Below are 20,887 nucleotides of genomic sequence, written 5' to 3' on the forward strand. Positions count from 1 at the left end.
TTATCGGCATCCACAGTGCGCCCTAAATTACATGTTAGCTTTATTCTGCGGGTCGATACGATTACGGCGATACCAAATTTATATAGTTTTTTTTTTATGTATTGCAGCTTTTGCACAATAAACTTTTTTTATAAAATCATTTGTTTTCTGTGTCGACATTCTAAGACCCATAACTTTATTATTTTTGCGTGCAGAAAGCGGTGTAAGGGATTATTTTTTGCGGCACGTATTGTCATTTTTTATTAGTACTATTTTGGAGTAAATGTGACTTTTTGATCACTTTTTATAGCATTTTTTGGAAGGAGATGTGACCTAAAAACAACGATTCTGGCGTTGTTTTTCATGTTTTTTTTTTTACGGCGTTCACCGTGCAGGATAAATTACATAATTGTTTTATAATTTGGGTCGTTACGTACGCGGCGATACCAATTATGTATAGTTTTTTTTATGTATTGCGGCTTTTGCACAATAAAATCACTTTTTTTATAAAATCATTTGTTTTCTGTGTCGCCATATTCTAAGACCCATAACTTTTTTATTTTTGCGTGCACGAAACTGTGTCAGGGATTATTTTTAGCGGGACGGATTGTCGTTTTTATTAGTACTATTTTGGAGTAAATGTGACTTTTTGATCACTTTTTATAGCATTTTTTGGAAGGAGATGTGACCTAAAAACAAAGATTCTGGCGCTGTTTTTCAAGGTTTTTTTTACGGCGTTCACCGTGCGGGATAAATTACATAATAGTTTTGTAGTTTGGGTCGTTACGGACGCGGCAATACCAATTATGTATAGTTTTTTAAAATTTTTACGGTTTTTCCCATAATAAAAGACTTACTATGGGAAAAAAGTCAGTTTAGCTTTATTTTTATTTGAAATGTGTGTTTTTATTGTTTTACCACATTTTTATTAACTTTTTTTTACTTTTTTGACTTGTCCCACTAGGGGACATGAGGGCCTGATGCCCCGATCGCTACTCTAATACACTGCACTACATACGTAGTGCAGTGTATTAGCGCTGTCAGTTATTCACTGACAGCAAGCCTATGAGGACACGTCGTAGGCGGGTCCTCATCGGCTCCCGTACAAGGCAGACTCGGACGCCATTTTCTGGCGTCCGATTGCCACAGCAACCCAGCGATTGCATCACTGGGTTGCCGATCGGGTGAAGCGCAGAATCTGAGGGGTTAATCTGCCGGATCGGAGAATAACTCCGGTCCTGGCAGTTACAGGAGGGTGCCAGCTGTATAATACAGCTGTCACCCCGCGGTGATGGTGCCGGCTCTGCTTCTGAGCCCGCGTCATCACTGCGCCGTACATATACGGCGCTTTGAGGGAAGCACCTCCCGACAGCGCCGTATATATACGGCGGATGTCGGGAAGTATTAATATAGAAAAGGGTTCTTTACAGTTAGAGTGGTCAAGCTATGGAATGCCATTCCCCAAGAGGTAGTGATGGCAGATACTATGTCAGCATTTAAAAAAAGGCTTGATGCTTATTTACGAATGGCAATGAGGGTTATAGTTAATCAAGCAATGAATGATTGCTAATTTATTGAGAAAGGTTGAACCTGATGGAACTATGTCTTTTTTTCAACCTATGTAACTCTATGTCTCTACCTGAGGTTACATACAGTTAGGTCCAGAATTATTTGCACAGTGACACAATCTTCATGATTTGGGCTCTGCATGCCACGACATTGGATTTGAAAGGAAACAACTGAGATGCAATTGAAGTGTAGACTTTCAGGTTTAACCTCTTAACGCTCAGCGACTTAATATTCAGTCGCGCTAACCATGCCGTTCGCGCTCAGCGACGGAAGAGTACGTCGCGGGAGTAACGCCCATTTCGGCCGTCTTCCCGACACATGCAGGAGCTGTGACAACTGCTTTCTCGTACAGCAGCTGCCGCAGCTCCAACAGCGGGGACCGATCGCTGTGTCCCACGATAGCGGCCGGCGATGGTGACTATGGCAACCGGACACCTAACAATGGCGTCCGGCTATGCCATCGACGGAAGCCTAGTGGGTCCTGACAAAATCAGGACCCACTGTGCTTGCGGTCAGTGAGTAACTGACAGTTCTAATACACTGCACTACACATGTAGTGCAGTGTATTAGAATAGCGATCAGGGCCTCCTGCCCTCAAGTCCCCTACTGAGACAAAGTAATAAAGTAAAAAAAAAAATTTAAAAATAAGAAAATAAAAGTTTTAAAAGTAATAAAAGTAAAAATCCCCCTTTTTCCCTTATGAGTCCTTTATTATTAATAAAAATGTATAAACAAACAAATAAACTATACATAATTGGTATCGCCACGTCCGTAACGGCCTGAACTACAAAATTATTTTGTTATTTATCCCGCGCGGTGAACGCCGTAAAAGAAAATAATAATAAACCGTACCAGAATCACAATTGTTTGGTCACTTCACCTCCCAAAAAATGGAATTAGGGCATGGCCAGACGTGGCGGATTTCCTCTTGAATTCCGCTGCGGACACTCCGCAGCGTTAATCCGCAGCGGAGCCGTTTCTCCATTGACTTCCACTTTTATTTAGCAGTGTTCGTTTAGACGATGCGTAAAATTCCGCTGCGGAGCATAGGCTGCGGTGCGGAATTTGGTGTCCGCAGCATGCAATGGCTGTTGCGGAGTTGTGGCGGACTGGTTGCGGACTCACGGCGGAATTTCTCCATTGACTTCAATGGAGATTCTAAATTCCGCAATGAAGTCCGCAGCTGTCATGAAAATGTTATATGTGCTGCGGATGCGTCTTGCTTTTTTGACATGACATTTCTTCATTCTGGCTGGACCTATGTATTTCTAGGTCTACAGCCAGACTGAGGAAGTCAATGCGGCTCCCGTAATTACGGGAGCGTTGCTAGGAGACGTCAGTAAATAGTCACTGTCCAGGGTGCTGAAAGAGTTAAGCGATCGGCAGAAACTGTTTCTGCACCCTGGACAGTGACTACCGATCCCAATATACAGCAACCTGTAAAAAAAATAGAAGTTCATACTTACCGAGAACTCCCTGTTCTGTCTCCAGTCCGGCTTCCCAGGATGACGTTTCAGTCTAAGTGACGGCTGCAGCCAATCACAGGCTGCAGCGGTCACATGGACTGCCGCGTCATCCAGGGAGGTCGGGCTGGATGCCGAAAGAGGGACGCGTCACCAAGACAACGGCCGGTAAGTATGAAATTCGTTTACTTTCACTAGGGAAAGTGCTGGACCTTCTCTCTATCCTGCACTGATAGAGAGAAGGGAAGCACTTTTCCCGCAGTCCGCAGCAGCTAGTCCGCATCAATTTACTGCACATTTTGGGCAGAACCACCGCAGAATCTGCAACACAGATTCTGTGCGGCATTGATGCGGACAGTTGCGGAGGAAATCCGCCACGTGTGGGCATGCCCTAAAAAGAGATCAAAAAGTCGCATGTACCGAAAAATGGTCCTGATCGTTACGCAAAAAATAAGTCCTCGCACGGATTTATTAATGGAAAAATAAAAAAAGTTATGGCTCTTAGAATAAGGTAACACAAAAAGTGAATGATTTTTTACAAAAAGTATTTTATTGTCCAAAGGCCATAAGACATAAAAAAAACTATAAACATCTGGTATTGCCGTAATCGTATCGCCACGCAGAATAAAGTGAATATGTCATTTAAATAGAATGAAAAAACAATAGTAGAATTGCTGTTTTTTAGTCACCACGCCACCTAAAAATAGAATAAAAACGGTTTAAAAAGTTGCATGCACCCCAAGAAAACTACAATGAATTCCTCAAGGGGTCTAGTTTCCAAATTGAGAACAAGGCGTAAAGGAGACCCCAGGTAGTTGGCGGGCGCAATAAACAATTAACAAAAGAAGGGATTGCCTGCAGACAACCAAGCCCTATTTCCCAACTACCAATAGATAGTAGAACAAACTTTATTAAGCTACGTATAGCAAGACAGACCACATAGAATTGCATTAAAATTGTCACTACCTAGGACCGGACATAGAGGTAAATTTACCTGTGTGAATACAGGCATATATAGTGATAGAATAGGAGCGTAGATTCCTATCATTAGCAAGTTAAATTGTTAAATTGGCTAATAGGTAGACAGTAGGTCCGGTCAACGGTAGGTATTAAAATCTTGACAGCCCCCCGACATGTTTCGCTACAGAGTAGCGTCCTCAGGGGTACACGGGGCTAGTTTCCAAAATGGGGTCACTTTTGGGGGGTTTCCACTGTTTTGGCACCACAAGACCTCTTCAAACCGGACATGGTGCCTAATAAAAAGGAGGCCTCAAAATCCACTAGGGTTAATAAACTTTCTATATGCTGTTGTGAATACTTTGAGGGGTCTAGTTTATAAAATGGGGTGTTTCATAGCGGTTTCTAATATATAGGCCCCTCAAAGCAACTTCAGAACTGAACTGTAACCTAAAAAAAAAAAAATGAGGCAATACTTCGCTTCTTACGGGTTTCAGCTGTGTATAACATCGCGCTGTTACAGAAGCCTGTAAAAATTACTATATACTGCAATACATTAGTATTGCAGTGTATTGTACCAGCAATCTAATGATCGCTGGTTCAAGTCCCCTATGGGGACTAATAAAATGTAAAAAAAAAAAAAGTTAATAAAGTTCCGATTGTTGAAAAAAAATAATTCAATAACCCCTTAACGCACCTTGACGTAACTGTACGTCAAGGTGAGCAGTAAGTTCGCGCACCTTGACGTGCAGTTACGTCTGTGCTTTGACAGTTAACCGCCGCGCGGCGCTACACCGCAGCGGCGGTTAACTGTGGAGGGTGTCTGCCCTGCATTCCCCGTTGCCGATCAGCGGCCCATCGCCGCTGATTTCGGCAGTTAACACCTTAATTCGATTTTGAACGCCACAATTAAGGTGTTTAGCGCCGATCGGCAGCCCCCACGTGAAATCATGGGGGCTGGCGATGGTACCCATGGCAATCGGACGCCGGACAATGGCGTCCGGGCTGCCATGTACAGCCGGAGGGTGGTCGTCGTAGGCTTCCTGTCAGTGTGACTGTGACGTCACACTGACAGTTGGAATGCATTACACTACGTAGGTAGTCTAATGTATTCCAGCAGCGATCAGAGCTGCAAGTCTAAGTGTCCCCTAGTGGGACAAGTGAAAAAAGTAAAAAAAAGAATAAAAATGTTTTAAAAAAAGTGTAAAAATCAAAGTTATAAGTGATATAAACAAGAACTGCTTTTTTTTCCTATAATAAGTTTTTTATTATAGGAAAAAAATGAACATTTAAAAAAAAGTACACATATTTGGTATCACTGCGTTCGTAACGACCCCAACTATAAAACTATAATATTATTTTCCCCGCACGGTGAACACTGCAAAAAAAATAAACGAAAAACAATGCCAGAATCACTATTTTTTGGTAACCACCCCTCCCAAAATATGCAATAAAAAGTGATCAAAAAGTCGCATGTACGCCAAAATTGTACCGATACAAACTACAACCCGTCCCGCAAAAAACAAGCCCTTACACAGCTTTTTTGACTGAAAAATAAAAAAGTTATGGCTCTCAGAATATGGTGACACAAAAAATAATTTATTTTCTAAAGTGATTTTATTGCGCAAACGCTGCAAAACATAAAAAAAACTATATAAATATGGTATCGCCGTAATCGTACCGACCCGCAGAATAAAATATAATGGTCATTTATAGCCCAGGGTAAACGCCGTCAAAAATAAATAAAAATCATTGTCAAAATTTATGGTTTTTGGTCACCTGGCTTGCCGAAAAATGGCATAAAAAGTGATCGACAAAATCGCGTGTACCCCAAAATGGTACCAATGAAAATTACAGATTGTCCCGCAACAAATAAGCCCTCACGCAGCTCCGGTGGTGAAAAAATAAAAAAAGTTCCGGCTGCCAGATTATGGCGATGCAAAATGTGCGGAGCGTTCCAAAAGCGGTTAGGATCGGGTGCAATTTATAAGTGCGACACTGGCCACATATCTGTGGATTATTATTTATTTACCCCATTATTAAACCCTCTTATTATGCCCTGATGTACTCTGCCCAGCCTACATGTGCCCCCACATTATAAACTGAAATACCAGCAAAACGCCAGAGCTACTACAAGGCAAAATATGCGCTCCAAAAGCCAAATGGCATCCCTCCCTTCTGAGCCCTACAGCGTGCCCAAACAGCCGTTTACGTCCACCGATATGGCATCGCCATACCCGGGAGAACCCGGTTAATATTTTATGTGGTATTTGTGGCACAAACTGGGCACAACATATAGTGCACTAAAATGGCACATCAGTGGAAAATTTTAATTTTCACTCTGCACCATCCGCTGCGCATTAAACCCTTCGCGCACCATGACTTAATAGCATGTCGTGGTGTGGGGGGTGATATATGGAGCGTCTCACGCGCTGAGCCCGCACCAAGCGCTGCGGATGTCAGCGGTGTATTACAGCTGATATCCGGGACTAACGGACAGAAACAGCGATCACGCTGCTACAGGAGCCTGTAATAATCACAATATACTGCAATACATTAGTATTGCAGTGTATTCTACCAGTGATCTAATGATTGCTGGTTCAAGTCTCCTAGGGGGACTAATAAAATATGTAAAAACAAAAGTAAATAGTTATTATTAGTGGAAAAAATTTAATAAATATTTAAAGTCCAAAAAGAAACCCTTTTCACATTTTTTCTCTAAAGTAATTGGTATCGCTGCGTCCGTAAAAGTCCAAGCTATTACAATATACCATTATTTAACTCACACGGTGAAGGCCGTGAAAAAAGAATTTTAAATGGCAAAATCTCAGTTTTTTGGTCACCTTGGCTCTACCAAAAAATGTAATAAAAAGTGCTCAAAAAGTCTTATGTACCAAAAAATGGTACCAATAAAAACTACAGCTCGTCCCGCAAAAAATAAGCCCTCACACCACTCTACTGATGGAAAAATAAAAAAGCTGTGGCTCTCGGAAAGCGGGAAGGAAAAACGAAAAAGAAAAAAGCAAAACATGGATCAGTTCGGAAAGGGTTAATTACTTTCTAATGAAAAAACATTTATGACCACATGTGGGGTATCGCCGTACTCGGGAGAAATTGCTTTACAAATGTTGGGCGGCATTTTCTCAGTTAACCTTTTAGTGGAAATAATGTTGATATTAATTTTCACAGCCGAATTCTAATAAATTCTGCAAAAGACGTGTGGGGCCTAAATGCTCACTATACCCCTAGATAGATTCCTTAAGTGGTGTAATTTCCCAAATGGGGTTACTTTTCGGTCAAATTCGACATGACACCCAAAAACTATTCCAGCTAAATTTGTGCTCCAAAAGCCAAATGGTGCTCCTTCCCTTCTAAGCTTCTAAGCCCCGATGTGGGTCCAAACAGCAGTTTATTACTACATGTGGGGTATTTACGTAATCAGGAGAACTTGTTTTACAAATGTTGGGGTGCTTTTTCTCCTTTATTCCTTGTAAAAATTAAAAATGTCTAAGTTCTTACAGAAAAAAAGTAGATTTTTATCTTTACAGACTAATTCCAATGAATTCAGCAAAACAACTGTGGGGTCAAAATGCTAACTTTACCCCTAGAAAAATTCCTTGAGGGGTGTAGTTTCCAAAATGGGGTCACTATTGGGGGGTTTCCACGGTTTTCATCCCTCCAGTGCATTGCAAACGCGACATGGCACTGAAAACTATTCCAGCAAAATCAGAAATCCAAAATCCAAATGGTGCTCCTTCTCTTCTGAGGCCTGCTGTGGGTCCAAACAGCAGTTTATTACCACATATGGGGTATTGCTATAATCGAAAGAAATTGCTTTACATATGTTGGGGTGTTTTCTACTCTTTATTCCTTGTAAAAAAAATTACAATTTCTACGTTTTTTCACCAAAAAAGTAGATTTTCGTCTTCATATACTAATTCAAATAAATTTAGCAAAAAAACTGTGGGTTCAAAATGCTAACTATAGCCATAGATAAATTCCTTGAGGGGTATAGTTTCCAAAATGGGGACACTTTTGGGGGGTCTTTACTGTTTTGGTACCACAAGACCTATTCAAACCTGGCATGGTGCCTAAAATATATTCTACAAAAAGGAGGTCCCAAAATCCACTAGGTGCTCCTTTGATTCGGGGGCCTGTGTTTCAGTCCAGTAGCACACAAGGACCACATGTGGGATACTTCTAAAAACTGCAGAATCTGGGCAATAAATATTGAGTTGCATTTCTTGGGTAAAACCTTCTGTGTTACAGAAAAAATTTATTACAAATGAATTTTCGAAGAAAAAAAATATGAAATTTGTAAATTTCACCTCTACTTTGCTTTAATTCCTGTGAAACGCCTAAAGGGTTAAAACACTTTCTGAATGCTGTTTTGAATACTTTGATGGGTGCAGTTTTCAAAATGAGGTGACTTCTGGGGACTTTCTAATATATAGGGCCCTCAAAGCCACTTCAGAACTGAACTGGTCCCTGAAAAAAATAGGCTTTTGAAATTTTCTTGAAAATGCGAGAAATTGCAGCTAAAGTTCTAAGCCTTGTAACGTCCTAGAAAAATAAAAGCACGTTCAAAAAACGATGCAAACATAAAGTAGACATATAGGAAATGTTAACTAGTAAATATTTTGTGTGGTATAACTATCTGTTTTACAAGCAGATACATTACAATTTAGAAAAATGCAGATTTTTGCAAATTTTCTCTACGTTTTGGTGTTTTTGACAAATAAATAGTGAATTTAACGACAATTTTTTCAGTATCATAAAGTACAAAATGTCACGAGAAAACAATCTCAGAATCGCTTGGATAGGTAAAAGCATTCCGGAGTTATTACCACATAAAGTGACACATGTCAGAATTGCAAAAATCGGCTGTGTCCACAAGGCCACAACAGGCTTAGACACTAAGGGGTTAATATATAAAGTAAAAAATAAAATAAAAAATGCTCTAAAGTAATTTCAAAAATTAAAAAAATAACGGTGAACGTCATATAAAATAGCGTTCATAACGCCAAAATCGCTATTTTTGGTCACCTTAGTTCTCAAAAAAATGTAATAAAAAGTGATCAAAAAGTTGTATGTACCAAAAAAATTTGTACCAATAAAAACTACGGCTCGTCCCGCAAAAAATAAGCCCTCACACCGCTCAATCGACCAATAAATAAGAAAAGTGGTGAAACAAAACTATTTTTTTTTATTTGAGTCGCACAAAAAATTAACGTCGTCATTTTTAACGCACGGTGAAAGCCGTAAAAACGAAACCCAAAAAACAATGGAGGAATCATAGTTTTTTCCCATTTCAGTTTGCAAAGAATTTTATTTTCAGTCTCCCAGTACATTAAATGGTACTTTAAACGGTGTCAATAGAAACTGCAACTCCTCCTGCAGAAAATAAGCCCTCACACCACTCTACTGACGGAAAAAGAAAAAGTTATGCCTCTTGGAACCCGGGGGGGGCTGGGATGAAAATTAAAAAGCAAAAAATGGATCAGTCCTGAAAGGGTTACTTAATTTCTAATGAAAGAACATATATGACCACGTGTGGGGTATTGCCGTACTCGGGAGAAATTGCTTTACAAATGTTGGTGTGATTTTTCCTCCTTTATCCTTTTGTGAAAATGAAAAAAATGCAACATTTTAGTGGAAAAAATGTTGATATTCATTTTCATGGCCCAATTCTAATAAATACTGCAAAAGATCTGTGCGGTCTAAATGCTCACTATTCACTATGCCCCTATATAGATTCCTTAAGGGTTATAGTTTCCCAAATGGGGTCACTTTTGGGGTGTTTCCAATGTTTCGGTCTCTCAAGGGCTTTGCAAATGCGACATGACACCCGAAAACTATTCCAGCTAAATTTGAGCTCCAAAAGCCAAATAGCGCTACTTCCCTTCTAAGCCCTGCTGTGGGTCCAAACAGCAGTTTACTACCATATATGGGGTATTGCTGTAATCGGGAGATATTGCTATACAAATTGTGGGGTGTTTTTTAATCTTTATTTCTTGTAAAAATGTCTATTTTTTCAGAAAAAAAGTTAATTTTCATATTCACAGACAAACTCCAATAAATATAGCAAAAGAACTGTGGGGGTCAAGATACTAACTATACCCATAGATAAATTCCTTGAGGGGTGTAGTTTCCAAAGCAGGGTAACTTTTGGGGGTTTCCACTGTTTTGGCACCATAATACCCCCTTCATACCTGACATGGTGGCTAAAATATTTACTAAAAAAAAAAAAGGGGGCCCCAAAATCCACTAGGTGCTCTTTTGCTTCGGAGGCCTGTGTTTCAGTCCATTGGCACACTAGGGCCACATGTGGGGTATGACTAAACACTGCAGAATCTGAGCAATAAATATTAAGTTGCGTTTCTCTGATAAAACTTTCTGTGTTACAGAAAAAAATGTATTACAAATGAATTGTGGCAAAAAAAAAAAAATTTGTAAATTTCACCTCTACATTGCTTTAATTCCTGTGAAACGCCTAAAGGGTTAAGATACTTTCTGAATGCTGTTTTGAATACTTTGAGGGGTGCAGTTTTTCAAATTGGGTGATTTATGGGGTCTATCTAATATAGAAGGCCCTCAAAGCCACTTCAGATCTGAACTGGTCCCTGAAAAAATAGCCTTTTGAAATTTTCTTAATTATGTGAGAAATTGCTGCTAAAGTTCTAAGCCTTGTAACGTCCAAGAAAAATAAAAGGACGTTCAAAAAACGATTCAAAAGTAGACATATAGGAAATGTTAACTAGTAACTATTGTGTGTGGTATTACTGTCTGTTTTACAAGCAAATACATTTAAATGTAGAAAAGTTTTAATTATTGCGAATTTTCTCCAAATTTTTTCACAAATAAATACTGAATTTCTCGACCAAATGTTTCCACAAACAAAGTACAATGTGTCACGAGAAAACAATTTTTAGAATCGCTTGGATAGGTAAAAGCATTCTAAAGTTATTAGCACAAAAAGGGACACGTCAGTTTTGAAAAATCAGCTTAGTCCTCAATGCCAAAACAGGCTCAGTCCTGAAGGGGTTAAGGTTATCAAGATCTCTGTTAGTTGTTATTTAGTGGGAACATTCATTTGTGGATAAAATTCTGTCTGCAGAAATCCTGAAAACCGTGAGAAATGAATACAGAAAGTATAATGGAAAATGTTATAACTTCATTAGGGCTTGTCCACACGTAACGGAATTGCTGCGTATTTTCTCTGGCATTGCGGTCGGAAAATACGCAGCAGAATACAGTAGCAGCAAAGTGGGTGAAATTTTATCCACACGCTGCGTAAAATTTCCAAGCAGAAATTCACCTGCGGTGCGTACCGTAACATGTCAATTCCTGCTGCGGAAAGTGGACTGAATTGCTGCGTTTTTTCAAAGGAGATATTGCAATCTCCCATCATTGAACAAAACGCAGCAAAATCTGCACTATTTTCTGAAGTAAAAAACGAAGAAAATGGTGCGGCTTTTTGACAGCGGAATGTCTGTTAGTTGTAACGGAAATGCGGCAGAAATTTTCTGCAGCAATTCCGTTACGTGTGGAAAAGCCCTTACACAAAAAAAAATTATTACATTTGTTGAAACTGGAGAACCCCTTTAAGAAAATTCCGTCTAGCACAACCTCTCATACACATCAGTCCACCTGGAACTACTTATGTAGCGAGACCCACAGTTGTGGAGTTAAGGGGGTTCAGTAAGTCACATCAATTTAATGAGCTAAAACAAAGGCAAAAAATAAATCTTAAAGGGGTTGTGTATAGGGCTGAGCTGAAATACCAGACACAGCCCTTGGAAAAGCGTTGCACTGTTTTAGGAATAAAAAATGATATTCCTGGACAATCCCTTTGCAACAGGTAAATTATACTAACTTAAAACACATGATTACACCTCAATAAAACAGCATCATACTGATGTAGAGGTAAATTCACCAGGGCATATAATTTACATTCTAGAACCATGGATGAAAAACTGGATGAACACCAAAATATTATCTCACCTCTCTCTCGAATGAAGTAAGCCAAGTATAGGTCTAGTTCTTTTACAGAGACACTAATGTGGTGCGGCTGCACACACAACTGGTGGTTTGAGCAGTGCGCAGCCTTCATCAGTCTTTCTCCATCTGTGCTCTCCAATGGAATGCCTTTAAAAAGGATTACCATGACAAGATCCAACCTCCACACCTTGTCTGCCTGGCGAAGGCAGTCGATTCTCCTCATTTTGCCCTTCTGGTCTGGGTTAGAGAGGACACAGCTGGCTGCCTTCTTTCCAGTAATGGCCAACACAAAGTCCTCCCGAAATTCTGGCCTGATATCTTTGCGAAGCTTTGCTAAAAGGCGTGATGCCCATTTCTGCTTAACCTCAGCTTTCTCATTTAACAGTTCATCCTTTACACCGCGCTCTTCCTCTTTAGTCATTTTTTTCTCATGTTTCTTAAAATATTTTCTTTTTCGTGCCTGAAGGTTAAACCAGGTGTAGGCAAAAGCTCGTACATGGGGTAGCAGGGCTTCAATAAAAGGGTGAAATTCATCCTGAGTTGGAAGAGTGAAAAATATTATTAGTCGACTTATAGGTCAGGAATTTCTTTCAAAATCAAATTCTGCAAAGGAGTGTGAAATGTAACGCACAAACATCACCATTGTGATACTAAATCAGACAGCTTTTTGTATACTGTACCCATTAGAAAAATGACTGGCTATCATACTGGCAACACTCTGCTAATGACTGTTTGATCAAGATATTGTATTTTTTTTCATTTTTCATAATTGAAGTCAATATAAGGCCATGTTCAAACGTTATGGATTCTGTTAGGGTATGTGCACACGACCTCTTTTCAGACGTAATGGAGGCGCCTCGAATTACGCCTGAAAAAACGCCCCTAAGGCTGGGTTCACACGTGGCGGAATTTCACTTAAATTCCGCTGCGGACACTCTGCAGCGTTAATCCGCAGCGGAGCCGTTTCTCCATGGACTTCCACTTTAATTTAGCAGTGTTCGTTTAGACGATGCGTAAAATTCCGCTGCGGAGCATAGGCTGCGGAGCGGAATTTGGTGTCCGCAGCATGCTCTGTCTGTTGCGGAGCAGTGGCGGACTGGTTGCGGACTCATGGCGGAATTTCTCCATTGACTTCAATGGAGATTCTAATTTCCGCAATGAAGTCCGCAGCTGTCATGCACATGTTATGTGTGCTGCGGATGCGTCTTGCTTTTTTAACTTGACATTTCTTCATTCTGGCTGGACCTTTGTATTTCTAGGTCTACAGCCAGACTGATGAAGTCAATGGGGCTCCCGTAATGACGGGAGCGTTGCTAGGAGACGTCAGTAAATAGTCACTGTCCAGGGTGCTGAAAGAGTTAAGCGATCGGCAGTAACTGTTTCTGCACCCGGGACAGTGACTACCGATCCCAATATACAGCTACCTGTAAAAAAATAGAAGTTCATACTTACCGAGAACTCCCTGCTTCTGTCTCCAGTCCGGCCTCCCAGGATGACGTTTCAGTCTAAGTGACGGCTGCAGCCAATCACAGGCCAATAACAGGCTGCAGCGGTCACATGGACTGTCGCGTCATCCAGGGAGGTCGGGCTGGATCCCGAAGGAGGGACGCGTCACCAAGACAACGGCCGGTAAGTATGAATTTCTTTGACTTTCACAAGGGAAAGTGCTGTCCCTTCTCTCTATCCTGCACTGATAGGGAGAAGGGAAGCACTTTTCCCGCAGTCCGCAGCAGCTAGTCCGCATCAATTTACTGCACATTTTGGGCAGATCCGCAGCCGTAATCCGCAACCCGGATTAGGTGCGGCATTGATGCGGACAGTTGCGGAGGAATTCCGCCACGTGGGGGCATGCCCTTATACTCCTACAAACATCTGCCCATTGCTTTCAATGGGAATTACGATGTTCAGTTCCCACGAGCCTTTATTTTACGCTTCGCTGTCAAAAAAACGGAGCGTAAAAAGACGCTCCGTAAAAAGTAGCATGTCACTTCTTGAGGCGTTTTTTGGAGCTGATTTTCCATTGAACACTATGAAAAACGCCTCAAAAAAGGTCTGAAAAGAAGCCTCAAAAGAAACTCCAAATTTCATTCTCAGGCTGGTTTCACACGACCTATTTTCAGACGTAAACGAGGCGTATTATGCCTCGTTTTACGTCTGAAAATAGGGCTACAATACGTCGGCAAACATCTGCCCATTCATTTGAATGGGTTTGCCGACGTACTGTGCAGACGACCTGTCATTTACGCGTCGTCGTTTGACAGCTGTCAAACGACGACGCGTAAAATGACTGCCTCGTCAAAGAAGTGCAAGACACTTCTTTGGACGTTTTTGGAGCCGTCTTCTCATAGACTCCAATGAAAACCGCTCCAAAAACGGACGTAAAAAATGCCGCGAAAAACGCAAGTTGCTCAAAAAACTTCTGAAAATCAGGGGCTGTTTTCCCTTGAAAATAGCTCCGTATTTTCAGACGTTTTTGGTCACTACGTGTGCACATACCCTCAGCTTCAAAAACACCTGAAAATCAGAGGCTGTTTTCTCTGAAATTAGCCCCGTATTTTTCAGACGTTTTTTGTTAAGCGTGTGAACATACCCTTACGATTTAGACAGCGATTTCATGGTATTATACTCCTCCCAGTCTACATATGAATGGTCCGAGTGTATATCATATTTGGAAGATTTGAACTTTCCGCAGTTGGATGTGGTAGGCAGGGACATGCTAGAATTTGACATTACAGAAGACAAGGTTATGCAGGCTTTTTCTTGTAGCAATAATAAGTATCTGCGGCCCACTGTCAGCCATGCATGCTTGTTAGCCTCCGAGGGGTTCTCTATGTACTCGCCCTCCAGCGTTTTACATTGATGCGCCATACCCCATTCTTTAAACAAACCACAGTGCCCCAGATGGTAATAATGATCCCTGAGTGCTCAACACAATAAAAGTGCCCCATCAGTAACCATGCCCCCTTTGTGCCCCCCACAGCAGTAATGTCCCCTGTAGATAGCACCACAGTCCTCCCCCCTTGTACATAGTGCCACACAGCCCCCTAGTAGATAGTGCCACACAGCCCCTATTGTATAGTGCCACACAGACCCCTTTGTGTATAGTGCCACAGACCCCTTTGTGTATAGTGCCACACAGCCGCCCCCTTCTATAGAGTGCCACGAAGCCCCCCTTGTATATAGTGCCACACAGCCCCCCACTCTTGTATATAGTGCCACACAGCCCCCCACTCTTGTATATAGTGCCACACAGCCCCCCACCCTTGTATATAGTGCCACACGGCCCCCCTCCCTTGTAAAGACACCCCCCTTACTAAATAGTGCCAGACAGCCCCCTGTAGAGAACGCCACACACAGCCCCTGTAGGATTGCGCCACACAGCCCTCCCCCTTGTAAACCGTGCCATACAGCCCCCCTAGTAGAAAGTGCCACACAGCCCCCCCTAGTAGATAGTGCCACACAGCCCCCCTTAGTATAAATCCACACAGCTCCCCCTTGTGTATAGTGCCACACATCTCCCCTCTTGTGTATAGCGCCAAACAGCCCCCTTATGAAGTGCCACACAGCCCCCCCTTGTATATAGGGCAACACAGCCCCCTCTTGTATATAGTGCCAGACAGCGCCCCTCCCTTGTGTATAGTGCCACACACCACCCCTCCCTTGTGTATAGTGCCACACACCGCCCCTCCCTTGTATATAGTGCCACACAGCACCCCTCCTTTGTATATAGTGCCACACAGCACCTCTCCCTTGTATATAGTGCCACACAGCAGCCCTCCCTTGTATATAGTGTTACACAGCCCCCTCCCCTATGTATATTGCCACACAGCCCCCCCATAAAAAACAATACGCAAATGTGCCTGTGCAAATGTTATGGGCCCCTCATACCTCAGGGCCCGTAGCAGCCGCGGGCATGGGGCCCTAAGAGGATGGAGGCCCCTGGCAATTGCCCAGTTTAACCCACCTAACGCCGAACCTGGTGCTTAGGGGAGGATCCGCAATCATCTCTATAGGAAAACAGTTGTCCTTAGAAATCAATATACACTCTGCAATGATATCACGCAGTAAGGCCGGGTTCCCACGAGTCGGATGAACTGCGCAAAAACTGTGCAGCGTATCCGACCTGGAACCTGTAGCACCTTCCGTTGGAAAAGATGGAATTTCCGCTGCGGAATGCAGCGATGGAGGAAAAAAGAAACTATTAAAATATGTCTTTATTGATTTCTTAATAATAAAACTGGCTCGGGGTTGTCCGAGATATATTTTTATTTAAAAGTTAAACACACAATACACACATTAAATATTCCCTAATATACTTACCTGTGCAATCTTGCTTCTGTTCTCCGTTCTGGCAGCTCTTTTCTTCAGATCACCTGTCTTCTGACGTCACGTTTTCTTCCTCCTCCACTGTCGTGTCGTGTCCCGATCACATGGTCTCGCCCCAGCGAGACCTCGGATGGGACACGACACGTCACTGGAGATGTGTCGTTTCTGCGGGTGCCCGCCCAGCCTATGCAGCTTTTTTTCACTGTGAGCGCGCCTATGCGTGTTCACAGTGAAAAAAGTGAAGAGGGACGGCACCCGCGGACTAGAGAGGTACAGTGACCTCTGTACTTTTAGTTCTTCCCCTATCAAAGCCTACACATAGTAGGCTTTGATAGGGGATCAGACAACACGATGCAGCACACGGGTCGCATGCAGCCCTTGAGGCTGTTATCTGCGGCCCGCGGGACACCGTTGCGCCGTAGCACCGAGCAGGCCCAAGGAGGAGCCGCACTACGCTATTATAGGCTCTGCTACGATGTCAGGAGTCCCGGAGCAGAGCGTATAATATTAAACTGTAAAAGATCTTCTGGGGTCCTGTATCTAAGCCTACATTGTTAGGCTTAGATACAGTGGCTAAAAAAAATTGTCACACATGGAGCCTGTATCTAAGCCTAACACAATGTATGCTTAGATACAGGACCCCAGATGACATTCTTTTTATTCCTGTATAAGATTTGTGTTTTGGGGCCCTGTATCTAAGCCTAACATGTATTCTTAGATACATGGCCCATGTGTGACACTGTCTGCTTGGGTAATGTATCTAAGGCTACCTTGTGGTAGGCTTAGATACATGGTCAAACAGACAGTATCACACATGAGCAGTGAATCTAAGCATCACTTTTTTTTTCTTAGTTATGTGTTTTTTACAGTTCAAGGACTACTTCAATGACACCCTTTTTTATTTTTAATAAAATCGTTAACCAGTGTTATGTGTGTTATTTCATTACAATATTTTTTCTATGTCCTCATTTATTTTAAAATGTATTACTAGTTCATTACGGTCTAACAGCGTCCATTAGTAAGGCTTCATGCACACGAGCGTGTGTATTTTACACGCGTGAAAAACTTGCGTCAATCATGTCTGTGTGTGTGCGTTACAGCGGATTTACACGAACGTGCTATACGTCCGTGCAACCCGCGTGGTTTTCACGCGGGTCGCACGGACCTATGCAAGTCTATGGGGGCATGCAGACTGTCCGTGAGTTTTGCCCAGCGTAAGTACGCTGCGTAAAACTCGCGACATGTTCTATATTTCTGCGTTTTTCGAGCATCACGAACCCATTGAAGTCAATGGGTGCGTAAAAATCACGCGCACCACACAGAAGCACTTCTGTGGGACGTGCGTGATTCGCGCAACAGCAGTAAAAAGTATGAATGTAAACAGGAAAGCACCACATGCTTTTCTGTTTACAAACATCCAAACGTAGTGTCATAATGATGGTGGCTGGGCGAAAAGCACGCAGCTGCGCACCATATGAACATGACACGGAGCTGTCAAGTGCATTTTGTGCACGCAAAACGCCACTGTATTTGCGTGCGCAAAACGCACACGCTCGTGTAAATCCGCCCTTATGCATCAGTGTGCTTTTCGATTGTCATGTGTTATTCACGCACTCACAAAGCCAGCACATTTTTTTCATCTAACAAATTGTGTAAATCACGCACCAAACACGTGTGTGCGGTGCGTGGTTTTCACGCATGCATTGACTTCAATGTGAGTGTAGGTGCATGATAACGCACCAATAGAGGACATGCAGTATGTTTCACGCAGCGGACTCTCGCTGCGTGAAAAGTCACGCATGTGTCAACGGCCCCATTGAAATAAATGGGTCGCGTGTGTTGTGCGTTTTTTCAAAGCACACGGACGTGATTCACGCTTGTGTAAATCGTGCCTAAGGCCCCATTCTCAACAGGGTGAATCTCGCCCGTGTGCTGATCGTGAAAACCACGCACAGCACACGCGACCCATTATTTTAAATTGGCCTGTTTTCACGCAGCGAGAGTCCGCTGCGTGAAACATACTGCATGTCCTCTATTGGTGCGTTATCATGCACCTACACTCACATTAAAGTCAGTGCGTGCGTGAAAACCATGCACCAAACAAGCGTGTTTGGTGCGTGATTTATGCTGCAATTTGGTGTAAAAAAAAATGGCCTTTCTGAGTGCGTCAATAACGCATGCCACTTGCTAAGCACACTGATGCATAACGCACACAAACTGACCCGATTCATATGCGTTTCTCACGGCCGTCAATCTTACACGCAAGTGTGCATGAGGCATAAGACGGGGCTGGACGAACGCAAAAAAAGCCGCAAACAACGCCGCAAAAAACAATAAAAAAACAACGCCAAAAAGGCTACGATAAACGCGGGGAAAAACATTTAAAAAAAACGTGAAAAAAACAGCAAACAAAGAGGCAAAGAACGCCACGAAAAACGACAGGGAAAACGCCACGAAAGACGCAACGAAAAACGCAGAAAAAAAAAACCCCAAAAAATACGCGAAAAGCGTAGAAAAAAAGGCTATGATAAACGTGTCGCAAAACGACGAAAAAAATATCGTGGAAAATGACGCGAAAAAAGCTGCAAACCAAGAGGCAAAGAAGGCTGCGAAAAAAACCGGGGAAAACCACACGAAAGACGCAACGAAAAACGCATAAAAAATTTCCGAGAACAACGACGCAAAAAAAGAAACGATAAACGACGCGAAAAAAAGGATACGATAAACGAAACGGAAAACACATTCAAAAACATCGCAAAAAAAGACGCAAACAAACAAGCAAAAAACGCCAAGATAAAGTAAGCGAAAAACGCCCCGAAAAAAATCGTCAAAGAAAAACGCAAACAGCGCACAAAAAACGCCGGGAAAAACGACGCAAAAAACAACGTGCAGGGAGAGGTAAATCTGCCGCAAACTTCAAGACGGAATTTTGAGGCAGATATTGTTCCTGCCAAAAAACTCTGTGTGAACATAGCCTTAGTGGAGAGAGACATGAGATAGAAGAGGGTGGACGAGGGTTAGTGTATGTTCACACGAGGGCGTCCGTAACGGCTGAAATTACGGGGATGTTTCAGCCTGAAAACATCACCGTAATTTCAGCCGTAACGGCATGTGCAGGCGCTTGAACGCCGCGTCCATTACGGGCGTAATTGGCGCTGCTATTCATTGGAGTCAATGAGTAACGGCTCCAATTATGCCCAAAGAAGTGACAGGTCACTTCTTTGACGCGGGCGTCTATTTACGCGCCGTCATTTGACAGCGGCGCGTAAATATACGCCTCGTGTGAACAGACAAACGTCTGCCCATTGCTTTCAATGGGCAGATGTTTGTCAACGCTATTGAGGCGCTATTTTCGGACGTAATTCGGGGCAAAAACGCCCGAATTATGTCCGTAATTAGTGCGTGTGAACATACCCTTAGGGTAGACACGAAGAGGTTTATAGACCTGAAAAGAGAAATAAAACATAAATGTGAAAAACATAATGGGGGGAGAACATTTGCTCATCATCCTTCAAGAATGTCAGCAAGGAGACAAGTGCAGTGAAGGAGGTCAGCGGGAGGAGCAAGGACAGCTCACATGAACTCTTGGAAGGTACGTGCACGCTCATTGCAGCCTGCAATGAGCGTGCACGGGAAAAAAGTTTCATCACAAGGAAAGATCAACAAACCAGAGCTGAACTGCATGTAAACAAACTGTGCTAAATTCAAAGAAGAAATGTGCTAAGTAGAATTTTTTTTAAAAATAATGCTTTATTTAGGTTGTCTGTATAAGGGGTAATGTATGACACAGTTTTTGAAAAAATGTTGGGATCTCGGACAACCCCTTTAAGCACAATAATACCTAAAACAGGCAAAAGCAAGTGGTCAGAAATAACGCCAGGAGACTGAAAGAGGCACGGAAACCGTGCTAACCGGCCTAAATACAAACATATAATAAAAATATAATCCCTGATGACGTATCCCATATAACTAGGGGATACTGTAACGCGTAGGGTTATCTAATGGCAAGGGTTCAGAGAACTTCTATATAATAAGAGGAGATCGCGATCTGCGGGTGGATGCATTTCCTATTACCCGATTACGCTTCTCACCTTTCTGACCACTTGCTTTTGCCTGTTTTAGGTATTATTGGGCTTAAGAGAGTTTTATTATTAAGAAATCAATAAAGACATATTTTAATCGTTCTTTCAGGCTGTGAGAAGACTTATGGCTCTAAACCTTCATACTTACCCCCTCCCTATTCTTGCCCGTAGTCCGGCCTCCTAAGACGAAGTTGCAGGCCATGTGACGCTGCAGCCTGTGATTGGCTGCAGCGGTCACATGGGGTGAAAAGTCATCCCAGAAGGCCGGACTACAGGAAGAATGAGAGTTCTGGGTAAGTATGAATTTTTTTTTTTTTCCTGATTTGCGATTTTGCGGCAGAATCGATGCGATTCCGCCGCAAAAGTCGCAACACTTGGCTTTCTATTGTGGGTTTCGCATCCCCATTGTATTCAATGTCGAAAATCCGCAACAGAAAATCAACAAAAACGCAGCATAAACTGATATTTGGATTTAAATGCCGCACTGCAGGTAAATTTATTATCGTTTAT

At 42.4% G+C, this 20,887-nt stretch overlaps 1 protein-coding gene across 4 annotated transcripts in view; it reads right to left on the reverse strand.

The window, feature by feature from the left end:
* NFIC (nuclear factor I C) overlaps positions 1-20,887 on the reverse strand; it is an 863,572-nt gene that overhangs the window by 818,700 nt on the left and 23,985 nt on the right. For all 4 annotated transcript variants that reach the window (XM_075863581.1, XM_075863587.1, XM_075863566.1 and 1 more), the window contains exon 2: positions 11,973-12,504. In XM_075863581.1, the coding sequence (XP_075719696.1) occupies positions 11,973-12,504 (532 nt within the window). The remainder of the gene's footprint in view (positions 1-11,972; positions 12,505-20,887) is intronic.

The sequence above is a fragment of the Rhinoderma darwinii genome, chromosome 1 (genome assembly GCF_050947455.1).
Source record: "Rhinoderma darwinii isolate aRhiDar2 chromosome 1, aRhiDar2.hap1, whole genome shotgun sequence".
NCBI classification, from domain to species: Eukaryota; Metazoa; Chordata; class Amphibia; order Anura; family Rhinodermatidae; genus Rhinoderma; species Rhinoderma darwinii.